This window comes from Haliaeetus leucocephalus, unplaced genomic scaffold (genome assembly GCF_000737465.1).
Source record: "Haliaeetus leucocephalus isolate CR32 unplaced genomic scaffold, Haliaeetus_leucocephalus-4.0 Scaffold173, whole genome shotgun sequence".
Lineage (NCBI taxonomy): Eukaryota > Metazoa > Chordata > Aves > Accipitriformes > Accipitridae > Haliaeetus > Haliaeetus leucocephalus.
Window position 1 is genome coordinate 11,672,354 of NW_010972609.1, and position 25,019 is coordinate 11,697,372.

The 25,019-nt window shown below is 40.5% G+C and overlaps 1 protein-coding gene across 1 annotated transcript; it reads right to left on the reverse strand.

The window, feature by feature from the left end:
- Positions 1–1,850: 1,850 nt before the first annotated feature.
- On the reverse strand, positions 1,851–15,355 carry RRAS2 (related RAS viral (r-ras) oncogene homolog 2). Its single transcript, XM_010563925.1, has 5 exons — positions 15,214–15,355; positions 14,375–14,477; positions 11,911–12,019; positions 3,781–3,899; positions 1,851–3,303 (listed from the first exon to the last, which is right to left on the reverse strand). Exons 1-5 carry the CDS (start codon positions 15,353–15,355, stop codon positions 3,216–3,218), a joined length of 561 nt encoding a protein of 186 aa, XP_010562227.1. The 3' UTR covers positions 1,851–3,215.
- Positions 15,356–25,019: the final 9,664 nt, after the last annotated feature.

Sequence of the window (25,019 nt, forward strand, 5' to 3'; positions counted from 1 at the left end):
GAAAGCCAATACCAGAGCAGGCATACAGTATACTTACATGGAAGTAATTCTTCCCTGATTGTGGACCACCCATAAAACTTCATCAGTTGCATAAAAAGACTTTTGCCTAGGAGCAGGTCAATCCTCCTCATCCACTGGAGTAGCAGGCTCAGTAGTATGAGATTCCAGAAAGAGACAAGTTGTTGTGTGCTTTGAGACAAAGATCCAGAACCTCCTCTGTGCTCTAGGAGGAGCAGGATGGCATTTGTGGATACATTGTAAGTACCCCAAATTCCTGAACTGTGAATGTAAGTGATTTATGGATGTGGCCTTGAACTGATGTAACTACAAACATAAGCGACAAATCTTTAAGCCCTTCTTCTGCCAGATAAAGTCATAAGAAACTCACTCTCAGGTTGTCAGCTAAACTGCTATCCTACAGTAAAGGTGGCAATGTTGCAAACTCACAAACAATCCAAGGCATACATATGTGGACTACTACTTTTGAGAAAGCTGACAAGGTCCCTATTGCACTTTGCAAGCTCCACACAAGGGACAGAAGCATCATTTTCACCATTACCTTCAGGTACAAAAATTAAAGCAAATCATTTAAATACCTTAAGCTCTTTCGAACTCACAACTGCCTAAATCACCATTACTGGCCAAAAAAAGGTATTACTTTTCTAAATACTTAAAACCTAAAGAGTAGGATCAAAATGCCTACGTTTAACAGCTCCTTAAAGTGCCATATACAAACCAGCCTCAAAAAGAGACCATAACATTACATGAAGATTTCCCTGCACATTCTCTCCAGTAGAAGCCTTTAAAAACAGATGCACAAGAATATACTTAGTTAATAAACTTAGAACAGACTCCCATAGCAGCAGCTGGTGTCCCCACTGCTGTTTAACTTGTTTATAAAGTTCACCATCGTTGCAGTATGGCTGAGCAGATAGGAGTAGGTTGTTCAGCATCAACCACCTCAAAGCTATTCTTTCTCTATGAGGCAAAGCAAGGGTGTGGTGCTCTCCACCTTCTCCACGAATTACATAGAGTATTAAAAGACCTACCTATATAACAGTCTACTATTTTAAAACCAATCTATGATGAGTGAAAGGTTAAAAAAAAGGAAAAAACTGATGAAAGATATTTGCACCTCACAAATTCAGTCTCAAGACAACAAATTACAGCATGTGCGTTAACTCATTCTAATGCTACACATTTAATGACTTAACTCCAGAGAGCTTTAACTACTTGAGAAAACACGTGGTGTTTGCTACAGGCTGTAATTTCTTACATTTGACTTGAAAAACATAATACATCTCCCAAATGTCCTTCCACTCTATCTTCTTGTTTGAATCTTCTATGCGTTATTCATAAATTGCCTTTAATCAACTAAACTTTATTTAAAGGGGAGTGGAGGGGGGGAAGCTAGCCACTATCTCAAAACAGTATTACACAACCTAATCTAAATTACTTTAAAAAAACCTTACTATGCATGGCACTAGTGTTACTTCTAGGTTTAATGCTTTGCTTCTGTAAAGGTAACTGGAACTCATTTAAGCACTGTTTTCTCAGCAGAGACTTTTACAGATTTATGGCAGAGCACCTGACAGTGAGCATAGCCTGAAAACACAAGAATTGTTGATTGACCACCGACTGCATACTTCAAGTCAAAACAAACATCTGCACTTATCTATCACGACTTAAACTAAAATGGCTTTTCTTTACTTCCAAGCTTGAAGAAGGGTCACGCAGACTTGCATATCTATCTCCTAACCAGATCCCTCCACCACCTTCTTCCCCCCACCCCCCAAAAATTCAGGTTTTGGAAGAGAGTCAGAAAGAGGCAATGTGCTTACCCCCCAATAATGGTTAGATCATCTTTAATTCTAGCACCTGAAGTTATACAAGGGTTTGCTTAATAATCAAGTTTCAAAGAACTGTTGGACACATTCAGTAAGGTGACAACTGTGCAATACCACTCAGTATTTCAATATCAGGGACCATACTCTTGAATTGTTTAAACACAATCCACAGAACTCAAAATTAAACAACCATCCACAGTTTAACTAAACAATCAGTTAAAAGTCTTACAGTTTAATAATTCACATAATGGTCAGTCTTTAGTAAGGGATACTGAAATTCATTAAAACACAACACTAGATTTTACTCTATGGGTGTGCTGGGCTGGCACATAGTTGGCCATTCTTGGGTATAACCGGAAGAGTAAGGAGAAGTTTACCACAGTTTGGCAAATCCCACATTTTGTCAGTTAAAAGTGAACTGTGAGAATTAAATACTCATCTTTACATATACACAAGTTATGCTGTGAAAGCATATTTGCTTACAAACATATAAAAATACTTGTTAACTAGTTTGATAAGAAAATAATGTATAAAAGTATATAGCAAAAACATTTAATCATCTCTGACAATGGAAAGATCAAATTCATTTTTATATCACATGAAACAAAAACAGCTACAATTTTAGTTTTCCTTAATCCCTTACCCAGAAATACAAAGGAAGACACAATTTGTTTCCAAACAAATGATGTGAAATTTCTTAATAAGCTGAAATGCCTCAATCCAGAATGAGCTCAGGTATTTGGCCATATCCTAATAGTAGTAGTAATCATCCTGTAGCTGTTCTGGATTCATAAAATAAATACAGTAGACTGTTTTGGCCACTGAAATAAAACTGCAGCATAAATGACAGATGAAAATTTTTGCTGACAATGAAATTCAGTGTAGGTTTCTTAAGGCTAGCTGAATACTCAAGTCTAATTTAACTGAGGGCAAAAAAAGCCAATCCACCCCTTTTTTTAAAAGTATTCTTTATACTTCAATATAGGTCTTTGTAATAGCTAATGAAATGTCAGAAGTAAAAATAAATTAATTCACAAGAGACAACTTAAGCACAACTTCAACACCTTGTCCTACACGGTTTTGTTTCATCTCCTTTGCGAATAAAACTCCACAAGGTGCAAGCTCTTAAGGGAGAGAAGGAAGGAACTGTGGTATTAAAGAAGCAGCCTTAGTGTTTTGTTTTGAAGTCTGCCCCAGAATGACTGAGTCTTCTTCAAGAACTATTCTGCCAGCTTCTTGGACTAAGGCTATTCTGGTGACCACTTTTAGGACATGCACATATAAGGCTAGACCAATACCAGAAGTGATGTAAAATGATGGATAGAAAAAAAAATAATCTGGCAGCTGATAGCTTGGTTCTTGGGATTCTCAGAAAATAACACAATGGCAGCCTTTCTTGTCTTTTTCTTTCCGTGTTGGCTCTGGTGAAGGAGGGCACTCTTGTTCTTGAAATTTCCTGGAAATAGATATTTCAAATTAAATTCATAGAATCATTTTCAGTTAAATAAAAGTAAATATTGTATTTAAAGTTACAGTTTTTACACTTCTGTAGAGGATGGACTGACTTTTGACACTCTACTGATTAAGTGAGTGGTAAGAGGGGTTTTGGGTTTGTTTTTTTTTTTTTTTTTTTTTAAAAGAAACCCCATTTTTTACGGAAGGCCAATTTCAGATTTAGTCTATCAGGCATACTTACTGGGTGATCAATAAAATCTGAGACATTAAGGTGAAGAAATTCTTTCAAATACATACTACATTCGTGTAAATATTTTTCCTAATACACAGGAATATTTTATAATGGAGAACATTGGTCAAAGTTTACAGGTAACAGCAGGCAGAATTTTCTTAGTGATTTCCCACTACATTTCAATACATTTGCTGTAGCTATCCATTAATTTAGGGACATTAATGACCTGGTCTCAAGTTATCATACCTTATAACTCTGACAAGTTCATGAAAAGCTTGGTCTACATTCAATCTGATTTTTGCCGAGGCTTCCATGTATGTTACTTTAAGTTGCCGTGCTAGCTGCTGACCTTCCTCTTGCGTCACCTGTAACAGATACCAATCATTAAGTTCAAGGCTTCTAGCAGGCATGTTCGTATCGGTAGACGCTGCGTATACATGTTAAGGATCTATTTTCCTCAAACAATAATGCTTATTTGGCCACAGAAGAGTTTCCACACTGTCCACACAATATGACTGGGAAACAAACCCATGTAATGCATCTTTTCAAACGCAAGTGAAGACTTTTTTTAAAAAAGTTTCTGCAGTAGACAAAGACTGATCCTCCAAGGAATTTCCCTCACTGCAGCTGCTTCCACTTCAGTTCTGCATAACAAGACCAAGTTTTCCTTCACAGGCATGCAAGAGTCCCTCACTCCTCCCTCCTCAAAGCAAGTGCTTCAGTCAGCCTCTGATGGATTACTAACACAACTGTGAATACTATTGCTAGATTCACCTTCTCCCTGTGCCAGCTAAATCTAGAGAAAAAAAAAATCGGATTACTAGTTTTAAAACAAGAACTGATGTTTAGCTTCTGAATCTTTATAAAAGTAATTAAAAAAATCTGTTTATGACACAGCAAAATATTAATACAGCCAGTTTTAAACATAGCTTAAATTACAAGAGATCTAAGAATCCATGAAGCCCTCAGGCTATCCAGAGGCGTTAAAGAAAGCCTGTCTACCTCTTGACTCCTTCAGACAGAGGAAAGGGAGATGAAGAAGAAATAATGAGCATCGTAAAGAGATGGCATAAAATTTGAAGTCATGAAGCAGAAGGCAGGAAGCTAGTGGACCATTATAGAAAGGAGTAAGTCAGTCACAGGGCAAAACCAAAGGAGATCACTGCATAGTTTTGGATGAAGTAGAAAGCAGCGAGGTCAGACAACAGAAGGCCACCCTGAGCAGTGCGAGGCATGCAAGGCTTCGACGGGAAGGTCGCCCACAGGGCCAGGGAGGAAAGGGCAGCTTCCAGCGATAAGAGGAAGTACAACAGATTTTGCCGAGACAATGGCTCGTGGAAGAAATGTCAGAGATTACACTGCTTTCACAGAAAAACCTTAAACCAGCATGTAGAGGACTGATACGATGAGAACAAAAAAGTATGAGTGTTTATTTTTAATTTAGTTTTGAAGAGGCACTCAGATATTCACTTAGATTAAGAAGCTATACAGAAATGGAAATAGATGGGAATAGAAAAGCATCATTGGCAGCATTCACCACAGCGCAAGATACAGAAGTACTTTTTAGCTTGCAAAATACTTTAACAGCTACACATATGGTTTGAGCGCCTTCGTGCACAGCATCTCAACGCTTTTGATCCCTCTGTCCTTACCACCCTCACTGGTATTTTATATTCATAATCATGCTGAATTGAGGGCTGCTCCCACTAAACCCTCATGAAGCTCTACAAGGAACCCCAGCACCTTGTGCCGTTAGCTGTACTAACTCAGGATGTATCTGGTGATCTCAAACGCTCATGGAAACTCTACATTTATTTCAGTGTTACTACCATCAGCTGAAGCCAAAAACCACCCTCAAAACCAACCCAACCCCAAGATCAACTACTGGAGCTGCACTTTTAACTGCAGGGCACAAAGTGAGAATGACTGAGATCCTTCAACCCTCCACTGCAGCCTGAAAACTGAATGATATTCAAGATTCTTGCTCCACTAGCTAACAAATCCACTTCCACCTTCCTCTCTAGCCCCAGATGTTGAAATATCCTTATTCCAAAGCTTATGAAGGCTGCACTGGGAGAAACATTTGTAGCTGTTTTCTGGCACATCAGTGACATTGCAGAATCCCCCAAAATTTCCATCAGGGCTTCCAGAACCTTCTGTGCACCTCTGCCTCCTTCACCAGACAAAAGTAAGTTAAAAGTATGGATATGGCAGTTTTTGCAAAACCAAACCCCTTTACTTTTCTTCATCCCTCCATAGTCTACTGTAGCCCCAGAAAGTGAGAGGCTAAAGTCTAATAAAAATAAATAATTGGAAAGAATGTATAGTCCTGAAGACAAACTGAACCCAGTCTTTAAACATATGTGGTTACTACTTTCTTCATTACTGTTATCTAAAGCACATTAGAGGTACAAGTCAAACAAATACCACAATAAAGTCAAGCTACACTTCCACAATATTCTGCATTATTAGGGGCAACATTAAAGTCCTTATTGTATTTACTAGAATATCTGTGGTTGCTTAATTCCAAAATAATCTCTTTGTCTGTCTTACAAGTATATTGTCAAGTAGCTTGTGATCAACTTTAGTGACCTCAAAGTCAGTTTAAAAAAAAAAAATTTGGTTTTGGGCACACTACAGAAGCATTTGCAGTGCCCAAGCTGTAAATTAGAGGCCAGAACATACCAGTTCCATTTTCAAAGCTGAGGGAAATGTAGTAAGTACAAACATAGAAATGCTTGAAAAGATATGAATTTACATCTTTTTATTTTCCCTTCTCACGTACGACAACCCTGTGTCATGACAGGCTTTTCAGTATGTGTGATGGGAGAGCTTAAGTGTCAACAGCAAAATAAAAACTAAATTCTTTTTCTTCAAAGAACACTGTATTTTATTTCAACAGAAGTAGAGAACCACAGATTTTCGTAACTGTGTGCATACATGTGTGTGTGTTGGTTCTGCAGTCAAAGTCTCTTAAGTTTTGGTAAGCTTAAGGCTGAATACAAATGGGAATCACAATGCTTATCCTTTATTATAGGATATTTTGCTGTTTGTTTTTGGGTATCATTCATTCATGCTGTTCAGATATTTGGTAAAAGTTTCTCTAAACACCATTACAGAAGATGCAAGTGAGCAAGTCAAACATGGAAAAGCTTATTCCGCAGCTCCCTAAGTTAACAGTCTTCTTACTGAAAGAGTTTCCCTTTGAGTATCTGTGCAAGAATCCTGTGAACATATCGCACGTGGTCCTCCCTCTTCACTACTGTAGCTGAGAACCATCAGAAATATACTAATTTCTGAAGTTTCTGTTTTTTCCTCCACCTAAAGCAACTCTACGAGGCTGCCTAACCTAACACTGCATCTGTATTTTGCCTGGACGCTTATGCAAGACCAAGGGCCACATTGTACCTGCATCAGCAGGTAACAGTTTCCTCAGGTTTGAGAGGAATCCGCTTCTACCTCCTTGTGGTCACCCTACAGTGCTCCCTGCGCAGAAACATTGCCCGTTCCTGCCGAGAGCTCCATCACTCCTGAAGAGTGCATCTGTCATCCTGATTTTCTGCCTCAGCAGCCCACCCAAAAGTGCCACTTGTTCATGCTTACAGTGGGCTACCACAATGCTTTTCTGAAGGGGTCGTTCACTGTCCACTAACTCTATTTTGTCCGCATTCCCATATAAAAGGTCACTTTGGTGCACACAAACTGTGGTTATGAAGCACTGACACATATTCAAACAGACTGACTTGCTGTGTTTGAATACTGCATCAGATGCCTGATTGCTAGTTATCTATAAAGCTCAAAGTCAGGCAAGCCATGGGAAGACCTGAAGGTACAATGCACCTGTGAGAACAGAGGCATCACTATATATGGCCATAAAAATCTACCACCTCAAGAAGCTACTGTCACACTTTCATACCAGGTCACAATAGTTAAGAGAAAGGCCAAAAGGAAATGTTAATGAATTTGGGTAGGCCACCACCGAGGCCCCTGTATCCATCCACCCCCTGGAATAAGCCATCTCAGGCCAAGTAATTTGTGAAGCAGTGAGTCTGCAAAACCAACATATTAACTGCTTGTTTGCTAGCATCTAGGCTGATGCCGATCAAGGTCAAAGCAGGAGGCTGCTTGCCTGGGATCATCAGCTTTGCTCATCATCTACCTATGCATAAACTGAAGTCACTTGGACCTCTCTTTAAAACCTTGCTTTAAAGGTATCTAGCAGCACAGATGATCTTAGCACTAGGTCATTGTATTAGTCCAGTCATGATGCAAAAGCAAAAACTAGCATTTAATAAAACCCAGGCACTTTCCTGTTGCAACTTGGATTTTCCTTGAAACCCTGCCATCTGGGGAATGATCAGACTTGACCCAGTTTAAGCTAGCAGTTATCTACAAAAAGTCATACATATCCTGCACTGACAAGTCTACTCCTCCATCAGTAGTGGTTATTACTAAAACATCTGGTGCTCTACTGAATTGTCTTACTGTAAAAACATCCAGTGTTGAGTTGTACGGAATTAACCCATTTAAGAGAAAGACTGCTACGCAGCATTTATTTTAAGGAAAGAGCAATGAGAGATGGTGCTTTAATTTTGGTTTCACAGTCACCAATTTGTGACTGGGGAAGCTGGAAACACTGGTAACTTTATTCCTTATCATACAAGGACATTCTAAAGACTAACACTTACTCATCCTCTAACAACTCATTTTTCTTTGTCAACCTAACCTGTGGATATTGAGGACTTTGTCTCCCATACCACAAAGGATACAAAGTTACAAGAAGTCTGCTAAACTTCATTCAGCTATACAATTATTACCATAGCACATTACTGTTTCAAACTTCCTCTTTCACCTCTCTTCTTCCAAAAACACCTGTGAGCTGACCGATAGTATATTACAGCCACCACTATTTTAGACTACACCTTTAGAATGCCCCAACACCATCAAGATCATACTATCATCTGTGCGCTTCTGCTGTACAACTCGGTTGATTTTTTCTTGAGAAACATTTGCCACCACACAAAGACTATTAGTTATGCATAATTTGCTTCCAAATTTATGGTATCACAATGATAGTACTCTACTGCGTTCAACTACAAAACACGGTTACTTGCATAAAGATGGGGTCAGACCCTTGAGATATCCAAAACTTTTGTACATGTTTAACTCTTTTGGGCTCCAGGAAGATTTGTGTGTTAATTCTATTCAGTATCATTTGCCAATCAAAACACACACTAAATTAACTGAGTTTTATGCTCTCAGAGGTAGCATGTGTTCTCTATTATTTCACTAGTTCGCCTCCTGCCTTTCAGAAAGAGGTGGCAGATGTCTAGTACAAGTAGTTTTGCTCTAAAAACTCACACCCAGCTTCCTGAATTTCTAAAAATGCTACTTAAATCCTGAGGCTCAAAACCGTACATTTGTAATTAAACAAGTTAGGAAAGTAAGCTGACTTCCTGTAGAACTGCCAGATAAGCGGAAGGAGTGAGTGTGACACTCTAGCCTGGCCGATGAGGTTTTCGGTGTAACCAAAGTGAGGCCTGACACACCAGCAGACTGGCAATGCAAAAAATGAAGAGAACTAGCACTTCTCACATCTTGCCTACAAGTTAGAGCCTGGGGACACCCCACGCTTCCCACTCACCCCAGCACTCCTAACCAAGGGGAGGGAGTACTCTCACCTTTGCCCCCAGACCTCCCGTCGCAGCTGCCTGTGCAGCAAACCTGTAGCCAGAGCAGGACGACCCTGCTTGTCAGGCTGAAGTTTTTCCATACGTGGAGAGGCACGGGGGTAGGACTAGTTTTCAGCCAGATAAGCAAGCCGGTCCAGCTCGCTGGGTGCCTGCACGGAGAGTTCGCGTGACGGAGCGGAAACAACCCCACCAGAAACAACCCCACCGATGAAGTGGAGACTCTGGCTGCTTTTCACCCCCAGCTGATAACATCTAACTGCTTGCTGCTGCCAAAAGGCGAGGTCTCACTTTCTTCCCCCCACCCCAACTCCTCCCTGCCCTGCTCCCAGCCACAGGCCCACGCCTTCTCATGCTTTGAGCACTGGCACTCAAGTCTTTCTGCAAGCTGATTTAACTCACACAGGTCCCAGAAAGCCATTCCAGCTCATCTGTTTTCCTCCCCGTCTAGAGAGATGATTCAACTCAGAAAGTGCTTCAAGTGAGAGCTGGGGCCAGCAAAGGAAAGAGCAGGAACGTAAAATCAAGGGGGATCTAAGCCTCTCCCTTCTGGGGACTGATTATGTCAGCTCAGCATCCCCAAACAATTCCTTCAGACTGACTTAAGGCTAACTGAAACACACCATGTGCAGGGGAAGGGGCAGGGAAGAGTTAAGAACACACAAGTAGCTGTTCCAGCAATCCTGGAAGTGCTTTTTCAGTTACAGCCGTCTAAGCCCCAAGTTATGATGGAAGTCACAAATCCACCACTTTCCATGTAAACTGTGTGAGTGACAGCACCAAACGTTATGCGCCTCAGCACCTTATCAATTAAGGCAATGAATGTAGCCATAAAAAGCAAAAGGAGCTTTTGGGGACATATGCTCTTATTTGTGTTCAGATATAAGCAGCAAAACTGTGAAGTTAAGCAATTTGAAAACAGCTACTTTGAGCTCAAACATGTACCAGCCCATCATCATCTGAAAAATCAGCTAGGAATCAGGTGCAGAGGGACTGGCAGGAGAACAGGGGACAGGCACCTCTTTCTACCATTAAGGGAGAAACAGATGCAGCGTCATAACATTAGGAAGGTGGAGGACAGAGACCAAAGTTCAGAACTGTCTCTAGAAATGGATCTACAGGATTACAAACTACATTTGCAGGTATCCTCTGAGAACTCGGGTGACAGCAATGATGTTACTTCCCTCCCAAAGCATCTGGATGTTTGTCCTTCAGCAATTAGTTTGCAGAACAGTTCAGTTTCACCTACATGATCTCCATGCCAACATTTGTGTGTGAGATAAAGTACATTGTGTTCCAGGACCTACAAGGCTATATTCGGGAATTTTGATGGGGGCATGACGGTAACTGAAGAGTGAAAGAGTTTCACTTCTGTCTCAGGGGTAGGCTGATAGTTCTTGTGCACATGTGAGCACACAAAGCTACTTCTGATGACTTCGTGAGCTACTTCTGTGAAAACTTCTTTCAAGACAGTATCTTTCTGCATAGGTTTTAATTTTATCGTGATCTTTCTACACAGGTTCTGGGGTAAAGAGGCTGTGACAATCAAGGAAGCATACTCAACAGGGACTTTTTTGTACTGAAGGTTTTATGTTGTATTCGAGAAACTCCTTCAACAACAACATACTAACCCACTAAACTCTTTATTTGTTTTGAACCTAATTTCTTCTTGTTCCAGCCACTGTTTTTTGACAGAGAAAAGATTTTATTTAGCAAAGAACAAAACCTATGTAAGCACTTGTGGACAGAAAATTAAGTCATGTCCTGGGACACAAATCTGAGAATATCTTGTTTAAAGCTGTGTTTTCCTTGTGAAACTCTTAAAATAACCATGGCAATTTTAGTAATATTTAGTTTACTCTCAGATAAAAATCAATCATGTGTTTGCTACCAAGCTTTAAGGGTCATCTTACTGTCTCAGGAGAAAATAGTAAACTTATTTCAGAAGCTGCTGAAGAAGAAAACAAGTTTGATGCCTGTTCCTTTCCTGCTGATGTAGTAAGATTATTTTCATTTCAGCTCAATTTGATTCATGAAAAATCAAGAGTAAACAGGGAAAACAAATTTAAATCTTCAAATCATTCTAAACCAAATCTTTTAAGCTCTCTTACAACTAGAGGCGAGGTTGACATCTACTAGTTTTAAAACTTTAAGGTACATAAACACGACAGTAATTGTGTTGCTGTACTTCCAACTTTTAAAGCTTTAAGTCACTTACGCAGAAGATGAGTGGCCAAACAGAAAACAGTGAACGGCTACTCATTTATACACAACGGCAGTGAACGGTAAAAGCAACAGCACTCAAGTCTCAGGATCGTTAGAGCTAGTGCTGGAATGCACTCTGCTTGGCACAGCGTGCTATGGTGAGTAACAGAACAGAGGAATTAGACACGTTCATGCCTGAGTAATCAAGTCATGACAGAAAACTCTCAAGTAGATGTGAATAGATTTGGTCTCAACATAACCCCACTGAGTCAGCCAGAACATGTGCTGTATGTGGAATGGCATCATGCTTCTAAGATTCTTCAAGTATAGAAACTAAGTGTAGTTGTGTTTCTTGCATTGGAATTAGTTAGCATGATATGATTTTTTTTTTCCATTGTTTCTTGTTCCCACTCTATTTTGGGGAGGAAAACTGTAAACTTTCTTCTAGAAAGTGAGGAGTAACTAATAGCAAATGAATTACCTGTCTTTGGTGGTCCAGATCTGCTTTATTACCAACTAGAATCATAGGAAACTCATCGCGATCTTTCACTCTAAGAATTTGTCGCTGAAACTTATAGATTTCTTCAAAACTGTAAAAGAATAGAAGTAGAGTATCAGTGTACTAATTCATAGATTCTCAGGTTCTGTAGAAATTCAGAAATGATGAGTCACCTATTTGGACTTGCCCTGTCATGCCACACAAGCACAGCTGCAGGCACTCCAGAGTCCACCGTCACAGCATGACCAGTTAGAGAATCATTCAACACTCAAACTAAAAGAATCCTCAAGTTAGCAGTGTGCTATGCACTGGACTTAGGTGGGGCTGCAGGGTAAGAAAAACGCTTACCGTGTCTCAATCTAGAGGGACCCAGATGCCCATGTGTGGCAGAGAAGCAAGCAACCACAGTCCATTTTACAAATATTGACTTTGGAGTTCCACTCTGGCTAGAATATTCAAACTACAGTCTACAGACCCTGGTGATCAATTTCAGCTGGCAACCTCCACAGCTACTTCTAGGAATTTTGGGGGAAGCTATCAAAGCTGGAAAATTTTATTTCTTGAAGAACCAAAAAATGGCAAGGCTAAATGATCAGAAAGCTTTCCAGTTACCAAATAAGTTATACCAGGTATTGATGCTGTTCAGTAAGGAATATTCCAGCAGTGCTTAAGGGAAGGCGAGCAAAGCAGAAAGCTTCTCCAAGGACAGTATATTAAACAAGCTAATTCTGGCCTAAACAAGGATTTTTGGAGGAAAAAAAAAAAAAGCACTGCTTTCAAGTAAACACTGTTAAAGCTACATCACTACATAAGGAGCTTCAGCATGGATGCTTGCAGACAATTATACATCCTTTGGAGCAGACTTGCCAAGCACCATGTTTAGTCCCAGGCATATGAAGCCATTTACACTCAGATTTGCAAACTAAAATTTAAAAGCAAGATGATCATCAGTGAGAAAGCTGCATTAAAAAAAATTATGTAGTCAGATATGACAGTGCCAATCCACCCGATCCATAGAAAGCAATTATGAGAAGGAAGGTGAATTAGAAGGAAGTGTGCCACTAAGCACAGCTGGACCTCCATTTAGATATGCTGGTTCGATACTCTGCTCAGAAGTCTGTAGCAACTGGAGGAAGTGTTGAAAGTTACCAAGTTGTGTAGATTTTGTCTTGGCTACAGAATTACTTTCTACCACACAAGGGACAGACAACCCTAGCAGTTACTTCATTGACAGGCAAGGTAAATGAAAACTCTGCTCTTCAGAAGTCTTTGAGGGACTTCAGAGAGGACAGCAATATACAAGTTTAATGTGTCAAGACTTGCTTAAAATCAAGGCAGACCCTTAGCCAGAAGAACCGAGAAAAACTTAAGATTTTTAGACAAACCAAGGAGTTCAGGTGACTACTTCAAAAAAAAAAATCTACAGTCCTCTGCAGCAAAAATATTTATGTTAACACAAGTGCTCAGTATGTCTGAAATTCACAGACCCAGATCTCTGACAGAAGTCTAAGAGTCTGTTCTGGACAGTACATCAAGAGAATTTATACATTTCGCTGCATTCTTAAGTGTAAGATACAGGTCCAACAGAAACATGATCATGCTCCATAGAATATTTATCTTAATTCTCATTACAGAGCTGTTCATAAGATAAGTAGCTTATTAGAGCCTAGACTAAATCTGTAAGGGGGGGGTGGTGGTGGTGGTGGAACAGACAAAATTTTGTCACTTGATTGCTCTTCTGTTGCAACTTGAAACAAGTGGAAGGACAGATCCCCGAGTATTTCTCCTTTATTAGTACATATCTGATAAGCTCAGTGGAAGAAGATCGCAGCCAAAATGCTAAGCGACTGCCTGTATATACACAGCAGTCTCCTACTCTTACAATGATCAGGAGCTACCTGACCAAGCTCCATGAGCTTCTAAGAAGGTATGTTTCATCTCAACTCTGCAGTCAATCAGTTATGCAGGTTCCAGTCAATTCCTGGGAGTAATCAGAGTAAGGACTGCCTGCAAAAGACTGCAGAGACATACCCTGAACTGGGTACACCTGTTCAGAAATCCAGAGCCAGGCACTCAGCGTTGATGACCACACAGCAAGGGGATCTTTCTAAGAAGTGATCAGACCGATGAACTGATAGCATGTTGCCCTTAGTTTAAATTTCTGTCACTTCCAGGAAACTAGTATTCTGGACTGTAATGAAGTGCTTGAATAGAGCTGTCATTTTTTTGTGTATACTTGCAAGTCATCTATTGCAAGAGACAGATACTTTCAGCAAGTGATTGGTTTAAAATAGGTTTTCATCAGGGCTGAAAGAGCATCACACCATAGAATCTAAGAGTGCACGCATACGTAATGTTTCTGTTTGAGATTGTTTCAATAAAGGATAAGTAGCAATTTAAGATTAATTACAACTTTCTTGTTTTAATAACTTGACATCAGGCTTACCTTCCTCTATCAGTGACTGAGAAAACAAGCAGAAAACCCTCCCCTGTCCTCATGTACTGTTCACGCATGGCTCCAAATTCTTCTTGTCCTGCTGTATCCAGAACTGAACATAAGCAAAACACCGATTACTATAGTTCATGTTCCTAGAGTATAGGCCAAGAAAAAAACAATCCTTCCTAACAGAATATTGTGAGAACCTCTCCTATATACTGTAATTAAGGAGAAATCACTTTTCACAGATACTATTGGATTTTTGCCAAGATTTCCAACAAGTTCTTGGACCGACTGAACAATTCAAGACCAACCAACCAAACTGAACAAGAAAGTATGGTGGACTTTTGCTAAGTCACAACCAGCTGAAACAGCTGGAAAATGCTTAGAGAGGACTTAGGGATGGGGGTTGGGAAGGTTGCTGGTTTGTCCTTAAAAAAATCACTGACAAGGGAGAACTGAAGCTTTTAAAGCAAAACATTTATATTGCACTTGGGAGAGGCAGCACACAACAGCCAAGCAATGTGTTTTTCATTCCACCATGTCACACAGGTAACTGCCAGGAGTTACATAAATTCTTCTAGTTCTGTAGTCACTAAGGCTTTGGGAATAATTCTTCAAAAAAACATCCAATTTACTTGAGACACACATAAATAAGGCATAAGCACTTCAAATCCTGGGTATCTCATTAATAAAACAAAGGTAGGCAGCTTTTATCAGCCACACACTTACATAAAAACCACATGCTGCACAGTTGTTTACCTGCATTATATTTTATGCATACAGATGCCAGCACTGGCACCAACAGCTGCAGGCTGTTAGTACTGTGCTTTAGCCGGGCTACTTACTGTCCAAGCGCGCAGCTCTTTCATCTATGACACACTGCTTGGTGTAGGAGTCTTCAATCGTTGGATCATAATCCGTAACAAAATAGGACTGCAGAAAATAAAACAAGTTTGTGTGTAAGACAAGCATATATAGGACACTCATCAAGCAAGATGCTAAAACTGTACGCTTAGCAGCTTAGGGAAGATGAGCAGGTTTTACCTGTATATAACCATTTGCCACTATCCAAAAAGATCACAGGTAACGGCTTTTCTATTCCTAGTAAACACTCGTAAATCGTAGAAATGACTAGAAGAGTCACTGAATTTACTGGATTCCTACAGAATTTCTAGCATTTTCTAGAGACTTCTCATAACTCCTGGAATTTCCCAGCAGGATTCCCTAGAAAGTTTTAGTCTCTAACAGCTTTTAAGGTCTCCAGAAAGTGCTAAGTTTCTCTGAACTTCTGGTAGGGTTTAGAAGTTTTTTTGAATTCTCAAAAGTTTCCAGGATTTCTTGCCCTGTTCCCAGAGGCAGTAACTTCTAGGAAGTGCCAGGATTTTTTCAGCTTTCTGGAATTCTCTAGCAGTTTTATAATAATTTCTATAAACAGCTCCATGCTGCTGGCACTTAAGTTTGTAAGCTGTATAAAGTTTAGTGTGTCATCCTTGTTCCCAGCACTTCTCTCCCGGTTTTAGTGACTGTAAGCACACACACCCTCCCAAAAAGACAACTCCTGAAAGCAGAATAAGCTATGTGTCACCCATTGCCTAAGCCCAAGGCTCCACCAGATACTGCCAGTCTGTTATCACCAGAACTGCAAAGCAAAGCACAGTCTGGTACATCTGTCTAGAGACTGGGTGACCTGGTATCAAATACTGGGGTAACAATACTATCTGAAGACAACGAGTTCAGAGTTCAAAGGATGAATGTGTAGCTTGCATGCAGTCATAGCAATGTTGTTTTCACCCAAAACTAAAGCACTTCAGCATAACAAATCTGAACTCTGATCAAATTCATCCCCCCCATGCTCAATGCAGCAGCCACCGGGGATGTGTACTACCCTGACCGTTCAGAAATCAAGCACATCAGGCATGTGTGCACCCAAATGAATACCACAGTAACTGAAGAAGTACTACTTGCATACATTACTCAGTTCTGTAAGCCAGTAAGGAAATAGGAATGCTTTAAAACTATATATTGGCTCCTAGGAAGGAAAAAAAAAAAAAAAAAAAAAGGCAGGTATTGTTCTTGCATTAAGCAGGTATCACCAAAACCAGAGTGCATCTCCCTATTCATGTCAAAATTAATAGTTCTCACTGAAACATCTTTCCCATCACACAAATTCAAAGACACAAACAAGGTACTACTCTGTTCCTCTAAACTTACCAAAGTCAAGTTAACAGATGTCATGGTAGGGGAAAAAAAAGAAAAAAGAAATAACTGAAATTACAGCACTAGCCCACTAACTTTCTCCAGACACATCACTGTCAGTGCAGAATACAGTTAACTCTGTTCTTGCAGACAGTTTTATTAACGTGGTTGTACTTGTTCTTGTCCAGTTTCAGTCTGGAGTTGCCTACAGGGCTGGGTGCAGTACTCTGTCCTGGCTGCACCCAGCTGCCTCCCTCCCACCATTTGTGCACGTTCGCGCTGGGTTTCTGGTTTAACAGCATGGACACGGGCTCCCCAGCAGAGCTCATCAGCTGAGCTGCAGCTGCCTTCCTGGGAGGAACACATCACTAGTTCTAACACACTTTACCAGCTGCGTATACTATATATAACCTATGCTCATATACCACAACCTCACCGTAACGCGGTTGGCTACAGGAAGAGTACGTACAGGTTGTTGTTGACCTGCTCCTTTAGCTCCGGCACCATACTGAAAAACTGCTGACCCCTAGAGCAGAGACACTGAACAGCTCTGCACATCATCTCCTTTGCATTTTAAGCAGACATGAATAAACAGTCCTCTTGGGATACACCTACACAGTAGTCTCAGTCGCTCTGCATCAACGGCACCAGAGTGTAACCAGCTACCGTCAGGTAGCAATAACATTAAAACCACCACGTTCCTCTCCAAGAAGGATAAAATCCTAGCAATCTGTCCCACCAGAGATACCTGTGACACACGAGATGCTGTAATTCACTCCTTTCTCAGTGTTTCACGTAAGTCAAGTTGCTCATTTCTGGAAAAGAAATGGCTTCTCCCTTGTTTAGAACATTCGCCCAGGCTAAGCAATCTCCTCCCTCCAACCCCCTCCAAAACCCCACTTATGCAAAACAAAAAAACCAAACAAAATCTCCCCCCGCCCAAATTCAAACAAACCAACAGGCATGGGCTCCTAAATGGAGCACAGAAACAAACTTCAAGTCTTCCAGCAGAAAAGTGCCAATTCACAGACAGCAGAACATCTCACCATGGAACAAGCCCCAGAAGATGCTGTTCAGACTACAAGTTGTTCCTTTACCTTGCTTCTCTGCAGATTTAAAGAGGAAAAAACACAGCCTTCAAAACTGTTCTTGTCTTTTCTTTTGCCTGCATCCATGACTCAAAAAGTGCTTAAGAACAGACTTTTTGAGGAATTAATTTATTCATAAACTATAAATTAGGTCTCAAGTCTTCTGTGGCCTTCAACAGTCTTTGAAAAATGGAAGAGAAATTCCCTTATGAGAACATACAAATGTGTAAATAATTAATTTACAGAATCTGACTTTAGAAGGGACAATCGTAAGGAAAGGAATTTAAATCCTATGTTTCATTAAGGAAACAGAAAGTGGTATTTATAAAAAAAACATTAGGTGACTAAACCATGGTCTCACCGTCAGTATATCTAGAAATTCAGGATTCTAATTTGGAAGATAGAGCACATGCTCTGAAGTTACTCTAACCCTCTCCAGCTTCAACTTTCATTTCTCTGTCCTGCAGAATTCAAAGTTACTGTCTGAGCCTTTACATCTATAAAGCGGTAAAGTATGCCAAGTTTTAAATAAAAGGGAGAATTTGGAATCAATTTATTTCACTCTCACACAGCAGTATTAGTAGAACACCTAAAGCAGCAAGTTTATGTCCAACAAGGGCAATACTTTTCACTGAGAGAAGTCAGAAGAACAGCATAATAATCTCGGACGGATTCTTTGTATTTCCTTATTCTCTGTCCAAAGGCCAAGAGCTGCAGCATGTTTTGTAATCTCCAGAGCATTTCTGTGATTCCCTCCACCCTTTATTGGTTTGGTTTTTGTTTGGTTGGGGGTTTTGTTTGGGGTTTTTTGTTTTGTTTGTTTGTTTTTTAAATGGAAACTACACACAAAGTAAGAGTGCCAGACTAGGTACAGAGACATGGAACACAGTTCCTCCCTCAAAAAAGGGAACAAGACTAAGTTGCCCTGATCCAGCATCAGCCATACCTCAAATTCAGAATGAGCAGATACCACAGTTTCCCCATTTAACAAGTCTCTTATGAGCAATTTCTTCCTTCCCATGGAGCTGCCGCTGCCAAATCCGTTGTCACAGCACAGGTTTGCAAGACAATTAACATTGTGGTTTACCTCCGGGCACTGGACAAAACTAATGTGGCTGAAATAGCTACTGGTTTTGAAGGAGTCTTCCCAAATTGCACTGGGACTATTTGCCACAGGGAGCATGTCAACCACAGCTTGCAGGCCTTATTCAGTCAGGGTTGATTTACAAAAATTAGATGTAGCCAACGCAGTATTTATCAATCTGAGCAGAAGTGGACCTTACTGCTGCTGTACAGGCAGCGTTTAAAGAATTAAGGGATGGCAGAGCATATCCCAGAACACTCCCCGAGGCTGTACCTTTACTCCCGAATGCTATCCCACAACAGTGGGAAGGTGCCTGCACACCCAGCAAGCCCAAGACCATATACCAGCATGAAGTAGCTTTGTAGAGGTCAAGGAGTTTGTGGCAGAACTGCTTAAAAGACTAATAGGAATGCAATTCCAGCAGATGCAAACCACTGCCAACCTACTGGTTTTAAACCAGCGCTGAGTCCAGACAAATCCGAGGAGCACGCACACACCGCAGTGTTTGAATACCCAGGGCTGGCTGCCGCGGTCTCCTTTGAAAGAAGCCGTACGTGCAAATCCTAACACTTCAAAGCGGTCGTCCTACTAAACTACCAAAACACCAGAAAGCAGGTGTCTCGGATGCCAGCTGGTACAAAACACATTGGACCACTCTCTAGAATGACCCGTTACAGATCAGGCTGTCAGAGCTGCTCTTCCAGGAGCACTTCAGTTTCTATGACAAATTGGAGGAGCTAAGCCTCATTCAGCTGGCTCCTCCACAGTTGGCCACTGCCTGCAGGAAATAATTAGAAGAAATTAAGTTTCTTCTGTGAAGATAGCAACTTGAATATGCTCTTCTGTTACACCACTCCCTTAATCACTAGCAAAATCAAGGCTCTTTCCACCCACTTCTAGAAGGGAAATGAGAAGCCAAGCCCAATAGTCTCATCAACCATTCAATTTACCCAAAATATTATGCAACAAGTTTTCTAGGTTTCCTCTTTCTAAGAGTGCTGAGGCAATCAAGTCCAGATATGGGAAAGCCTGCCAAGGACACAAGCCCTTTTGCAGAGGTAAAAAAACCAAAACAAAACAGAAGAACAACAAAAACCCCATCCCCACACCACCTACATCATTTGCAGCTGGGCAACCCACCACCGAAATCCCTTCCTATGCACACACTTGTCATCTTAAAAATGTATTTCAAACACAATCTCCAGACCTTTGCAGGAGTTTTTACTTGTGGTGCTCGGGAACGATGACACTACTACACCAAATACTGCTCTAGCAGTCCCTCTCCATTTAAGGTAATAGCAATCCCTAAATCATTGTTTCAATCACTTGAGCCTTTTGGCAAGGAGAACATGTGAAAACCCGCTTTGAGTTTATCATCTTTCCCCTTTGTTATGCTGCCTTTAATACACATGAGGGAATTCCTCCATTAGCTGGACTTGCTTACACCCTCAGGAGTCCCGTTCCATAAATTAATAAACACAACTAAGTAAAGATATCTTACATAGAAAAATGGAGAACCCCAGTGCAGTTTCACAGCTCTTATGCAGCTTTTCTTATTTATTCTTTGTAAGGTCATCAACAGTCCGCAAGCTGAAAAGCCACTGGATTACTTTCTTTTGCACCAACATTGAAGTTTTAAGGCAAGAGACAAGTCAGATGTTATCAATGGAGAGCTGCTATAAGCTGCAGTCCAGAGGCTGGTTGCGTAAGGTGCTTCTTTTTATCTTTACACAAAGCTTGCAGGACATGCAATGAAAGGCAGCCCAGCACAGTAGAAGCACACCGCTATGAGCGAGTTGAAGGAGTGGTACATGACAAAATACATATTCATCCTTGCTGTGTCTATAATCTCCATTTGTATTTACTAAATATACACTTAAGGTTTCGAAGAGCCACTAGTTGCTTATTTAAATTTTTTCCACATATTTAAAATTTTGGTTTCAACCCAGTGAAGGCAAGGAAATAGAAGGGTTTCCACCCTCCAGCTGAAGTTCCAGACCAGCTCTGGATTTAAATAGCATCTACAATTTCAGCATTGCAAATAGCCCAAAAATCCTTCCTAGCTATAATTTATAAGTTAGAATTTAAAACAAACATGTTGGTGAATGCCACACACCAAAGCTTCAACTTGAGTACATTTCCAAATACCTGAAATATATGATCCCAAGACAACTCCTAGGCTGTAAGCACTACTTGACAGACTATTTATTTTGATAGTTTCTCCTTTGACTACCTCTAACACTATCACCTCTTCTCCAGGTTTTTCCTCATTTCCTCTGCACTTCACCAGAACATCTGTCTGCTCCTGTTCCACTCAACAGATGTAAAGTCCAGTTCACGATCTGTAGCAGCAGGTCCTCAACATGAGCATAGAACAAATAACAGTACCAACTACAGCCCTTATGCACCACATTGATCACATCAGAAATACTTAACCCAGAAAAAGACAGAAACCTGACCTAGGTCTCTTCTAAACAGCTTTCTTCATTTAAATGAGTATTTCTGGCATTTGTTGCAAGTCATAGACAAAGTCAGTGCCATAGTTTAAGACCAGAACTCTAGAGCCTTGGCCAATTAGTAGGACCATAAGTGGACACCTTTCTGTCTGAGGTAGCTTTTACGGTGTAGCCAAGTTTCTCAGACTGTGAATTAAGATCTAAATGATTGACCGCACAAATCAGTTTGTAACCTTCACTGCTTTGCCACCCATGGAAATCCTAGAGCCTCTGCCTTCAGCTCTTCTACCCAAGAGGAGTGACACAGCATCCAAGCCTATGCTGAAGTGCCCACAGTGTCACCTTGTACCCTCCTCCTGGCTGCAGAGGAGGTTAGAGACCATTTCCAGGAGTTTTAATCTGCATTTCTGTCCCCGTGCCTTGAGGAGCACAAGCAGGTTCAATGTCACCACAGACACGTTCCTAGAGGAGGGGTGGCAGTAACCTGCCACCTCACTCAAGCACTACCCTGGCCCCAGTCCAGAACTAACCCACCCAGCAGATCTGGTAATTAAGCAAAGCAGCTGCTAGGGCCTCAGCACCTGTAGAGATTAACTGAAGCACCTCCTTTCACACAACAAAGGAGACTACTCAAGTCATTTCTTTAGAAATATTTGAGTTGGCTGGCTAGAAAACAAGGAAAACATGCAGGAAAAAAAAAACCTGAACTGACTTCTGGAAGCAAACTTAAACCCAGACTGGATTCCAGAATAAAGGAACAGACACAACAAAAAATACAAATTTAGTATTTTGCAGAGCCCCATGTACTTACATCACCAAAAAAAACCCCAAACAAAAAAAAAAGCACACCACTGATTAGATAGCCTTTGACAAGCTTGTTAAATACTTAACATATACCTCCCCAAGAGCAGGTGGTTCTCGAGGACATGATGTTTCCAGACAGGTCTAATTGGTTGGTGTTGGGGGAGCGGGAGATGGATGCTGGTGGGGTTGACAACAGGGAATTCCGCCTCTGCAAAGGGCTTGGGCACTGCACCAAACAGTACCAGAAAGACTGCAGGAGCTACCCGCAGCAACCCAGCATCGTTCTCAACAGAAGTGCTTGAGACAGCTTTGAGCATGCTTTGCTGGCATAGAGAGTCACACTTTGTAGAACAAGAGGAAGTGTTTTGGTGTTGAATATGGGGGAGAGTGGGGGACCAAAGGTCTAAAATTATGCCGATAAAGAGCAGACTGCAGAGATAACACATAAAACACTATCATGCTACAGAAGGCCAGGTGTATCCTCCTCCAATTATCCCATATTCATACAAATCTTTAAGAGTAACTTTCTTTTAATTATACAAGAAGTAAGATCATCTCTTCTTATCTTCCCAAAAATACCAATTAAAAGATAGTCAGTGCTTGTGAGCAATCAACGATGCTTCCCTCAATTTACACTACTTCCCACCACTCTAATGTATACTGCCAGCATTGTTATGGCTATCCAGGGAAACAGATGTCATTTGTAACTACAATTACTGCAATTATCCAGTGATGTGAAACGCTTGATAATTTCATGAACAGTGAAAACTGAGACACAAAGAGAGAAGAGGATTAAGCTGAAGAAAGAAAGTTATAGTGAAACAAAGATGCCATGAGCCATATACAAGATAAACCCTTTGGAAATTTATACAAAGGTTGAAAAGTTTTTATTTCTTCCTGAAGAACTAGCATTACATATACGTAAAATACTGATATTCATGATTAAGTACATGCTTAATCAAATCTTAATGGTTCTGTTAAAGATGCAAATCGTAACTGAGAATGCAAAGTTCTCGAATGACCCATGGTGGCCCCAGAGTGCCTCCATTAGATTACCCCCCCCATAATTCAAAGACAGAAGAGATACAAATCTTAAATTCTGAATAAGATATGGTAGGATAGAAAAATAAACATCTGACTTGGTTAAGTATAGGTAAGTCTTCCCCTTAACTTTTTTATGCAACGCAAGGATTGTCAAGAGCTTGTGCTTGGTCTGGAAACACTAAACAAAGCATAAGTTAGTCCTATTATACAGCCACATACTCTTCTCTCTCTCCACTCCCTGCCCTTCCATATACAGCAATCACTGAATGAGCACATCAGAAAAGAGAAAACTATTAAGAAGTCTGTGTTCAGTGCATGGGCATATTTATTGCCCATAGCCAAATATAACACAGCTCTTTTCTTTACGGGCTTTGTTGTGATCACTACCCAAAGTGCCTAAAGACAAAACTAACTTTGCTTCCCTCACAGGTGTTGGGAAACATGAGTTGGGATGGGGCAAGCAAGTGGAGAAAGGGTATAAAGTGCCTTCAATTTGAAGGCCAATACACATACCTGAATTCTGTCTATGCACCTTTAATTTTTTTATTTCCAAAATGAACACTTGAACTTTGTATCCATAACCACACTCATTTCCAATTAGGTTTCTCTACATATCCATACAGTAGGGAATTCCACAGATTTCATCCACAGTTCAGCAGGACTGACTCACATTAAGGATTTAAAAGCCATGTTGGTTCTGGAGCATCAACTGATTGTGCAGGTCACCCAGCAGACTAAGACTCAGGAAGATGAAAGACTGAAATCAAACTGACTTTTGTGCTCTGAAAGGGAATATCCATCAGCTCTTTACACCCTTCAACACTCCTAAAAAACCTGCCAGTTAGTTTTTGGCCTGCCCCTAATTGCTACTTATAACAAAGCAGCTTCACCTTCTCCAACCTCACCTGGGCTGCAGCAGCACAGGAAAGAATCTCCCTTCTTTTCTCCCTCAAACTTGGCACTCAAGGCATTACTTGCAAAACAGTTCAGGCTTACAGGTAGAAATCTGGAGTGTTTTTAACTGCTAAACAGATAATTACAAGATTCTGTGAAAAAACTAAGAATCCACCCAGAGACAGCAGATTCGCTTGGGAAAAACAAAGTTTAGAAGAAACATAACTAAGGCAGCCTCTCAGTGCTCTCTCTGTTCAAATCACAGAGGTTTAAAGAATAACTGTTACAACTACTTTATTGAAAAATTACATGCCTTGTTGCTAACATCCTGCCGAGCTTAAACATACTGCTAGGATAACTCTTGTAAAGCATTAATGCAGCCTCAACACTTGAATTATGGACAGAGTGGGCACTGGTTACATGCATTTAACATGAATACTACTGAGTGGGGGTTTTTTAATATATATTTTGAAATGCACGTGAACATCTTTTTAAACACTATCTTCCTTAAAAAAAGCAGATTGATACTTTTTTAAAACAGCTTTCACCTATTTATAATTCTCAAATTTCTCAAAATCAAACCATACCAAACACCAAGTACACTCACAGAAACTTGATTTAAGCAGTACATGTATTAAACTTTGGCTTCTTGAATACTTCCTGGTGATGCAGTTTTCATTACTCAAGATCAGAGAACGTACACTTCCACTGTCTGTTAAGACTTCTTTGTAATGCCTTGAATTAATGCCCTTTAATGCCAGTAAGCACCTACAAAATTCTTTGAAGGCGGCTATATTATTTCTCAAGTCGAAACATGTCTGACTCCAAAATGTGCTCTATACTGCAAGCATCGATGAGTCTTGATTTCATTTTTGCTCCACAGTAAATATGTGCAAGAACTATGAATACACCAAGTACTTAATCTTCCCGATCTTGGCCACTTGCAATTCAAGGAATGTTTAAAATATTTGCTACATACCATCTTTTCATCCATAAAATTTTATCAGGTTCAGACAGTTTTCAACACAGCAGCTCACACAAACTCTTCAGGATGAGCTCTGGTTTTTACCTCAAGAAGTCCAAGA